We start from the raw sequence: 10,360 nt of genomic DNA on the forward strand, positions 1-10,360 counted from the left end.
GATGACAATGTATGTGTGTCGTTTAAGAGGAAAAGATGCCTGATTTTTTGTTGTTGTTATTACTGTCAGGAAATGTACAACCTAACCCTGGTCCGCCCAGTAGTAGTAGTCAGATCGCTACTCCTGCTGATTTTAAAGCTAGGTCTGGGTTGGGTTTCATCCACTTGAATGTGCGCAGTCTGTTAGGTAAACTAGATTTTGTCCGTATCTGGGCGAGCTCAACTGACGCTGACGTCATTGTTTTATCAGAAACATGGCTAAATAAATCTATTTTGGCCTCTGACATTGCCTTAAATGGTTTTAATGTGTATCGTACCGACCGGCCTAATAAAGGTGGTGGCGTTGCCATTTATGTTAAGAATAAGTTCAGTGTAACCACATTAGTTTCCAAATCTATCAGTAAGCAATTCGAATTTTTAGCCTTAAATATAGAAGTGGCAAAGGGTCAACAGGTCATGGTGGTGGGCCGTTACAGACCCCCCTCAGCTGGCAAGGACTCCTTGTCTTCGCTAGCAAATCTTTTATCGCAGCTAGACTACAAGGAAATAGTGCTACTTGGAGATTACATTACATTACATTGCATTTAGCTGACGCTTTTATCCAAAGCGACTTACAATAAGTGCATTCGACCAGGAAGACACAACCTTGAAGAAAACAGAATCATATAAGTACATCAGGTTTCATAGAGCCAAGTATTTCAAGTGCTACTCAACTGGCTATAGATAAGCCAGTCCTTTATTAGTATATAAGTGCTCTGTTAGCAGTTCTTTGTTAGTAATTCTATCGCTCAAAGTGGAGTCGAAAGAGATGAGTTTTCAGTCTGCGCCGGAAGGTGTGTAAGCTATCTGCTGTCCTGATTCCACCATTTAGGAGCCAGGATAGCAAACCCACGTGTTTTTGCTGATGGGAACTTGGGTCCCCCTCGCAGCGAGGGTGCAGCGAGTCGTTTGGCTGATGCAGAGCGTAGAGCACACGCTGGGGTGTACAGTTTAACCATGTCCTGGATGTAGGAAGGGCCAGATCCATTTGCAGCATGGTAGAATTAATTGGGTGTCGTCAGCGTAGCAGTGGTATGAAAAACCATGCGGGCTAATGACAGATCCGAGCGAGTTTGTGTACAGGGAGAAGAGGAGGGGACCAAGGTTTACTCTTGCCTCCTTGAGACTGTTTGGAAAGTGACCAGAAGTTAGAGAAGTGTTGATGAAATGGGTGAGAAAAGGTAGAATATCAGGAGCGATAGTCTGAAGGAGGTTTGAAGGGATAGGGTCCAGAGGACAGGTGGTAGGGCGGGCAGAGGTAATGAGGGTAAGAACCTCACTTGGCGAGAGAGGGGAAAAGGAGGTTAGTGTGCAGGTGGAAGGAGGGTCTGGTGACCCATCGGTGAGTAAAGGTGAGACAGAAAAAGAAGAGCGAATATCATCAACCTTTTTTTCAAAGTGGTTAACAAAGTCGCTTGACAGAAGTGAGGAGGGGCTTTGGGAGGGTCCAAGAGGGTGGAGAAGATGGCAAATAGTTTTTTAGGATTGGAATAGGAAGATTGGATCTTATCTTGAAAGAAAGTGCTTTTTGCCTGAGAGATCAAAGCAGAGAAAGAGGAGAGGAGAGCCTGATAGGTTAGGAGGTCGTCGCGGTGTTTGGATTTCCACCATTTCCGCTCAGCTGCCCTAAGGACGGTTCTATTAGCACGCAGTGCGTCATTTAGCCAGGGAGCAGGAGGGGACTGACGAGCCTGCCGAGATGTGAGAGGACAGAGAGAGTCCAGAGAGGATGAGAGAGTAGAGAGGAGAGTTTCCGCAGCAGAGTTTGGAGGCAGGAGTTGGAAAGAGTCAGAGGAAGGGAGGGCTGAGAGCACCGATGAGGCAAAGGTAGAGGGGGAGAGGGAACGGAGGTTACGGCGGACAGGTGCAGGATGAGAAGAGATTAGTTTGTTATGTTTGGAAAGGGGTAGAGAGAATGAAATGAAGAAGTGATCGGATGTGTGGAGCGGGTTTACAGAGAGGTTAGAAGTAGCGCAGTTCCTTGAGAATATGAGATCAAGGACATTGCCAGCTTATAGATTTTAACTGGGACTGGTTAACTGCAGTGTCAGAGGATTTAAAAAACCTTTGTATCTCTTTAAATGTTACTCAGATTGTGGACAGTCCTACTCGCCCTAACATTAAGTCCCCTAATAAATCCTCCCTAATTGATCTCATTTTAACTAATGTTCCCCATAAATATTCATCTGTGAGAGTCTTTGCAAATGATCTGAGTGATCACTGTGCTGTAGCCACAATTAGGGACACTAAGGCCCAAAAGGTTAAACCTCGCATTATCATTAAGAGAGACAAAAAACATTTTGTGGAGCAGGGTTTTGTGCATGATCTGTTTGATTTTGATTGGGGTAAAAACGATCTGTGTGCTGATGTAGAAACCTTATGGTCTTATTTTTATCTTGGTGTTATGGAGATCATTGATAGACATGCACGCCTGCGTACATTTAGAGTAAAGGGACGAGACAATCCTTGGTTTTCTGCTAATCTGTCCAGTCTCCTTCATGAGAGAAACAAGACCTGGGCAAAGGCTAGGAAATCAGGCTCAGAGGTAGAATGGCTGCGTTTTAGGCAGCTAAGGAATAGCTTCACATCGCAAATCAAAAGTGCTAAATCAAAGTAGTATCTGTCAGTAACCACAAAGAATCGAAATAATCCTGAACATTTTTGGAAAGCCATTAAATCGTTATCCACCGGCGATATCCGTAATGAGCTACCTCCGTGCCTTACCACAGCATCTGGCACTATATCGGACAGGGCTACTATGCTCAATTGCTTTGATGAGCATTTTGTGTCCTGTGGTTCTATGTTTGATTCTGTCACTAACTCTGCTTCTGTGAACACCACAGTATGTGACTCTGAAAAACGTGTGTTGGAAAACCCTTTTACTGTTGATGTTGTTCGTGAAGCTTTAACCAAGCTAGATCCTAAGAAACCGGCTGGCCCGGACAACGTAGAACCTTTCTTTTTAAAGATAGCTGCAGATTGTATTGCTCCACCTCTCACTACTCTTTTTAACCTCTCCCTCAGCACTAACACAATTCCAAAATTGTGGAAGTCAGCGTATGTCCTGCCTTTGCTAAAAGGAGGGGAGGCCACCTTATTAAATAACTATAGGCCAATCTCTAAGTTGTCAGTTCTGGCTAAGGTTCTTGAACGCTTAGTGAGTGAACAGGTAAAGGTGTTTTTATGTACAAATGACATCCTGTCTAAACATCAGTCAGGCTTCAGAAAGCAACACCTATCACTGCCACAATGACAGTGGTGAATGATGTGGCGAGTATTTTAGATAATAAGCAGAGTTGTGCAGCTCTATTTATTGACCTTTGAAAAGCGTTTGACACCGTCGATCATCACATTTTAAAGCAGAAGCTAGCCAGTATAGGCATGTCCAGCCATGCAGTGGGGTGGTTTGTGAACTACCTCTCTGAAAGGTCCCAATGTGTTCACTTTGATGGGCTGTCTTCTGAGTGATTAAACATTGCTAATGGTGTTCCTCAAGGTTCTGTTTTAGGTCCACTTTTATTCTCCATCTACTTCAACAGTTTAGGTGAAAATGTGGATGAAGCTACTTTACATTTGTATGCGGACGATACCGTGATGTACTGTGCAGGTCCCTCCATTCAGGAGGCTGGTGTTAAATTACAGGCTGTTTTTAACATTATTCAGACTCAGCTCTCTGAACTAAAGCTTCTTTTAAATGTTGAGAAAACCAAGGTAATGCTCTTTTCTAAAGCTAAAAAGACACCAGAGCCTGTTTTAGATATTGTAACTACGCAAGGAATACAACTTGAAGTGGTTACCTGTTACAAATACCTTGGTATCTGGCTTGATGATTGTCTCACTTTTAAACTTCATGTCAATAACCTGCTTAAAAAGCTGAGGGTTAGGCTAGGTTTCTTCTACAGGAACAAGTCCTGTTTCTCGCTTGAGGCCAGGAAAAGGCTAGTCACTGTGACCTTTTTACCTGTGCTGGACTATGGTGATTTGATGTATATGAATGCACCTGCCAATTGCCTGGTCAAGTTAGATGCTGCGTATCACAGTGCAATAAGATTTGTGACAAACTGTAAAGCATTAACCCATCACTGTACCCTGTATGCAAGGGCTGGTTTGCTTTCACTAACTGTACGGAGGCTCAGTCACTGGTACTTTCCCTCCTCACCTCATACCTCAAAGACCGCACCTACAGGGTAACTTGGAGAGGGTCCGAGTCCGACCCTTGTCAATTAACAACAGGGGTCCCTCAGGGCTCTGTTCTTGGTCCCCTCCTCTTCTCCCTGTACACAAACTCGCTCGGATCTGTCATTAGCCCGCATGGTTTTTCATACCACTGCTACGCTGACGACACCCAACTAATTCTGTCCTTTCCCCGCTCAGAGACCCAGGTGGTCGCACGCATCTCTTCTTGTTTAGCTGACATCTCTCAGTGGATGTCCGCTCATCATCTCAAGCTCAACCTTGACAAAACTGAAGTGCTTTTCCTTCCGGGAAAAGATTGTCCCACTCTTGACCTGACCATCAACATCGGCACCTCTGCTGTCTCCCCGACCCAGACTGCAAGGAATCTGGGTGTGATCCTGGATAACAACCTGTCCTTCACTGCAAATATCGCTGCTACAACCTGCTGCTGCAGATACACGCTTTTCAACATCAGGAAGATACGTCCCCAGCTGACCCAGAAAGCGACGCAGGTTCTGGTCCAGGCTCTCGTCATCTCACGCCTAGACTACTGCAACTCCCTCCTGGCTGCTCTACCTGCATGTGCCATCCGACCTCTGCAGCTCATCCAGAATGCAGCGGCTCGTCTGGTCTTCAACCTTCCTAAATTTTCCCACACCACTCCGCTCCTCCGCTCCCTCCACTGGCTTCCAGTAACTGCTAGAATTCACTTCAAGACACTAGTACTTGCGTACCATGCTGCGAATGAATCTGGCCCTTCCTACATCCAGGACATGGTTAAACCGTACACCCCAGCGCGTGCACTTCGCTCTGCATCAGCCAAACGACTTGCTGCACCCTCGCTGCGAGGGGGACCCAAGTTCCCATCAGCAAAAACACGTGGGTTTGCTATCCTGGCTCCTAAATGGTGGAATGAGCTCCCCATTGACATCAGGACGGCAGAAAGCTTACACACCTTCCGGCGCAGACTGAAAACTCATCTCTTTCGACTCCACTTAGAGCGATAGAATGACTAACAAAGAACTGCTAACAAAGCACTTATATACTAATAAAGGACTGGCTTATCTAAAGCCAGTTGAGTAGCACTTGAACTGATTGGCTCTATGAAACCTGATGTACTTATATGATTCTGTTTTCCTCAAGGTTGTGTCTTCCTGGTCGAATGTACTTATTGTAAGTCGCTTTGGATAAAAGCGTCAGCTAAATGCAATGTAATGTAATGTACATTTTTATATACAAAGCTATGTTAGGGAAACTTCCATCTTATATCTGCTCCCTGATCTCACGGAAAATTGTAAGTGGCTACTGCCTGAGATAGAATGCTGTGGTTTTATTAAATGTGCCAACTGCTAGGACTGTCTTAGGGAAGACAGCTTTTAGATGCGCAGCTCCTCTGTCTTGGAATAGTCTGCAAATTAAATGGAAACTGAACAATCTGGTGCCACTAAATGTTTTTAAAGCTCGGTTGGATGCTACTCAATCGGAAGCTATTGGTACCTGTTTATGTGGATAATTATGTAAATGATGCTGTATGATGTCCTTTTGTTGTTCTGTTTATGTTTTTATGTTTCATGTGTAACTACTTGAGCAGGTCTACCTTGAAAAAGAGATCAATGATCTCAATGGGATTTATCTGTATAAATAAAGGTTTGAAATGAAATGAAATGAACTGGACACAAACTGTTGACCCCGCTCCACTCAGGCAGGAGGCTGCGCTCCATCAGGACCAAAACCTCTCTCCACCTGAACAGTTTCTTCCCCTCTGCTACTGGCCTCATCAACAAGGCCCAGGACCCCCACTGAAACTGACTTTTATCCATCCCAGAAAAAACATTATGCATTACATTAATGCACATAACATAATGCGAACAACATCTTGTTATTTAATTTTTGTTGCACATTTCTTCTCCACATTACCTCTTTTAAATCAGCACAGCTCTCTACTTTAAATAAAGCATATAGTATTTGTCATATGTTAATGTTGTACATTGTCACCTCTGCAGTAAATGGTCCTTCGAGCCAGAGACTGAGCCACACTCCACACAGTGAACAAATGACTGATTCAGAGACTGATGGCATGCAGACAATGGATGAACCCAACAATGGAGGTCAGGCCCTTTCTACTGGGAACATGGATGGATCCGAAGGTGTCCCAGAGCCTAGCCTTTCACCTGAACCCTTATTGCCCACCTCTCATCCAAAGCACCAAATTCTGCCATCAGTATCCCTGGAAGCATTAGCCAAAGCCCTGACAAAGCCAATTAGCCATCAAGACCTAGGGGCTAGACCCAAAATAGATAGACGGCCCCCTGATTACTATGGTTTTCCACGGCAGAAGGCAGCATCCCAAGTATCTCATAGCTTAAGTAGTAAGAGGACACACTTCAGCAAGTCAGCATCAATTTTCCATATACAGGCTCTAATATAGTTATATCGTTTCCTTGGTTCATGCACATAATTCAAAGGACTCTCCAAAATAAACATTACAAATCGATCAGAGAGAAAGACGGATGCATTAAATGCGGAATAATCCATAAAATGGACAAATGCACCTTAAAGAAGGCCATGTCATGTATGCAAGGACATTCACTTGACTATTTTTCATGACTTTAATTCAAACACATAATCTACAGTGATGTACACATCCCCCTCCTCAGAGGTTCTCTACATGGACAAACCTAACCACTCCCATCAAGTCATGTTGAAAGCTGTCAATGTACTTCTCCACAACAGGGGACAGGACCCTCACAACTCATGCAGTCCTTGATGATGGTGCTGATCGATCCATCCTGCTCTCCTTTGCTGTCCAGTGTTTGGGTCTCTCAACACAGCCTGAAACAATCCCACTAGGCACAGTGTGGCAGGATATAGTGCAAGTAATTGGAGCAACTGTTTCCTTTGGAATTTCCCCTATTGACCAGCGAACTGAAAGGCATGTCTTCAACGGAGCATTCACTGCTGAACATCTCGGTCTTTCAGAGAACACATACCCTGTAAAACAGTTACAAGAGCAGTTTTCCATCTCAGAGATATTCCATTACAGCCAATTGACCATGCATGCCCTCTTGTCCTCATTGGCAATAGCTACCATCTCAACAACTGAATACCCCGATAAATAAAGCAAAGAAATTGCAACTCTTGTCTCCTGGTGGTTTGTGGCTCCAGTTTGAACATGTATCTCCAACAAATGGTCGACAATCACTAATGTAGTATTAATATGTGGAGGTTATCCTTCTGAACCAAACATGTAAGTATCATAAGTGTGTGTTTTCCAGCTTCTCTCTGCAATATACTGAAATCCAATGGAAGAATCATTGCTTTTAGTTGAGGGAGCCTTTGCATTGTTAATTGTCAGGGGAACAATAATGTATATGTGAATGAACAATCAGTTTGTACAAAGCAGTGTGTCATACTTGGGAAAAGGGCTAGTCTTTTTGTCCGATCATTGTGAAGCATCAGTTGTCCTCTACTACAAAATACAAGGTCCCTGAAAAATTAACTAATTCTCTGCATTCTGTTGGCTTCAATGGTAAGTTGCTGAATGTGGGGTTCTCTGAGGGGGAGGGGTCACTAATTATGTACGTTAGTCAGGTATAAAAGACAAGGATTGACCAGGTAGGATATCAGTTCACAGCAACAGCACATCTACAGCCAACATGAGCAACACCGGCATGAACATGAGGGGCAAGGTACTTTCAGAAGTCTTTATGTAATAATCAGGAATTACTGTTTGCAATATCACAGTTTATTCCGAGCTAATCTATTTCTAACCATTACAATTCCCTTCTTTCAGATCACCTTCTACGAGGAGAAGAACTTCCAGGGTCGTTCTTATGAGTGCATGAATGACTGCTCTGACATGTCCTCCTCCCTGAGCAGGAGCCAGTCCTGCAGGGTGGAGAGTGGCTGCTTCATGGTCTACGATCGTTCCAACTACATGGGAAACCAGTACTTCATGAAGAGGGGCGAGTACTCCGACTGCATGAGCATGATGGGAATGAGGGACTGCATCAAGTCTTGCCGTATGATCCCCATGGTGGGTATACAACTGTAACCGACGATTCTCCTATGGGTGACCACCCGACAACTCTTTACATTAAATCATTAATTTATAATTCTTCTCCCCAAAGCAGCACAGAGGCCAGTTCAGGATGAAGATCTATGAGAAGGAGAACTTCGGTGGTCAGAGTCACGAGATGATGGAGGACTGTGACAACGTCATGGACCGTTACCGCATGAACGAGTGCCAGTCCTGCAACGTGATGGACGGTCACTGGCTGATGTACGAGCAGCCCCAGTTCAGAGGCAAGATGATGTACATGATGCCCGGAGAGTACAGGAACTTCAGAGACATGGGCATGAGCGGCCAGAGGTTCATGAGCATGAGGCGTATCACCGATTCCTGCTAAATGTTCACTGAATGTTTCCTGAATTCATAAAATGCCAAATAAAAAATGAACCTTGAATGTGACTTTTGTCATGCTTATTGTCTAACTGTTAAAATCACACATTATTAATTGAAATTAATTATATAAGATTTATTTGACAGTAGGCAACTATTAGCAATGCAAATGTTGATACTAACATGTTTTATATCTGATGAGAAATGTGTTGCAAGGTTGACAACAACAAAAAACATGGAATGCCACAATTGATATTGGATGACGGATAAATACACTGGGTTGATGACGTGACAAAACTTTGGGTAATTAAATAAAAATGAGATTATTACATTTTTAAGCTAAGGTATTATTTTTATTCAGTAAACTTTGTATTTAGTAAACTTGTCATGGTTTTGGATTTGTGTTGCAATTTTACGGTTATATATTGAAATTCTGGGTACCACTTTACAATAAGACTAACCCTTATAAAGGATTCATTAAGAGTTTATAATTAGGTTATGAAATAGGTTGTAAACACTTTATTAATCATAAAGAACCATTTATAAACCAGTTCTAACATAGTTTTCATACATCAACACAGGCTCACTATTTGGCGAGATGACTAAGTCTTATATTGGCTACTTAGCGAGAATCAACTCAGTGAACAACAGATACCAAGGATGCTGGCTGATGAAGGAGACGAAGTTAGCTAGGTAGCCAATATAAGACTTAGCAGTACAGATACATGTGGGCTCACTATTTGGCAAGCAACCGGTCACAGTTGCCCTGTTTATCTCATGTCTTATAAAAGCTTATTAATGATTTATAAAGTATTCACAACCTAATAATAAATTAATTACAAACTATTCGTAAAACCTTTATAAGGGTAGTCTTATTGTAAAGTGTTACCAAATTCTGTTCTCCCTGTGACATGGTCTTCCTTCCGTGTATTTGCCCTCCTGTGTATAATTGTCTCATTGTGTTCACCTGTTGCGCCCCCCCCCCCCTCCTTGTGTTTCTGCCTCCCCTGCCCAGCTGTGTCTTTTACTGTGATTACCCTTCTGTGTATTTAGTCTCGTCTTCCCTTTTGCTCCCTGTTCGGTCGTCGTCTTTCTCATCCACGTTACCTGCCGGTACCTGTTGTAAGTTTGTTCCTGTTCCTCGTGCTCCTCGATTTGCTGTTTTAGTTGTTACCCGTTTGTCCGTATCATCGGCTCTTTATTAAACCTAGCTTTTTGTTACATGCCTTTTCCTGCATTTGGGTCCTATTTTCTCCAACCCTGACAGTACTAGACTGCTGTTTTAGCCTGTCCTTTGCTGCTGTGCTGATTTTGCTCCAGGAACATTGCGGATACTGTGTGCTGGTCTGGGAAAATGGCCCATATCGGGATTCTGCTGTGCCTGTTAACTGTTTTGGACTATGAGAAGATCTCTAGTCATTCTGAGAAGTCTACTGGATTCAGGTCTGTTCTGCTACCCGCAGTGGGCATCCCCTGCAAAGGTTCGGATGTGTTGCTCAAACAATTACCGGTTGCCTTGTCACAGACAATCTGCTCGACAAAATATGTTTGTCTTTTTTGTTTTCCTGCGATGATGGTTCTTCAGGACTGCTTCTTAAGCTCTAATCACACTCTCGCAGACTTTTCAGGTGTTTCTAAATTAGATGACAATGTATGTGTGTCGTTTAAGAGGAAAAGATGCCTGGTTTTTTTGTTGTTATTACTGTCAGGAAATGTACAACCTAACCCTGGTCCGCCCAGTAGT

General features: G+C 43.4%; 1 protein-coding gene across 1 annotated transcript; it reads left to right on the forward strand.

Moving 5' to 3' along the window:
- The first annotated feature begins 7,861 nt into the window (after positions 1 to 7,861).
- LOC117442648 (gamma-crystallin M2-like) lies at positions 7,862 to 8,623 on the forward strand. The gene is made up of 3 exons (XM_034078609.2): positions 7,862 to 7,903; positions 8,008 to 8,250; positions 8,348 to 8,623. Exons 1-3 carry the CDS (start codon positions 7,871 to 7,873, stop codon positions 8,621 to 8,623), a joined length of 552 nt encoding a protein of 183 aa, XP_033934500.1. The 5' UTR covers positions 7,862 to 7,870.
- The last annotated feature ends 1,737 nt before the right edge of the window (positions 8,624 to 10,360 follow it).

Source organism: Pseudochaenichthys georgianus, unplaced genomic scaffold (assembly GCF_902827115.2).
Source record: "Pseudochaenichthys georgianus unplaced genomic scaffold, fPseGeo1.2 scaffold_449_arrow_ctg1, whole genome shotgun sequence".
NCBI classification, from domain to species: domain Eukaryota; kingdom Metazoa; phylum Chordata; class Actinopteri; order Perciformes; family Channichthyidae; genus Pseudochaenichthys; species Pseudochaenichthys georgianus.

Excerpts from the sequence above, each read along its gene's own strand:
- LOC117442648 (XM_034078609.2), top strand. The coding sequence starts at position 7,871 with ATGAGCAACACCGGCATGAACATGAGGGGCAAG. Across the intron at positions 7,904-8,007 it reads GCATGAACATGAGGGGCAAG|ATCACCTTCTACGAGGAGAA; the intron begins GTACTTTCAGAA and ends CCCTTCTTTCAG. Across the intron at positions 8,251-8,347 it reads CTTGCCGTATGATCCCCATG|CACAGAGGCCAGTTCAGGAT; the intron begins GTGGGTATACAA and ends TCCCCAAAGCAG.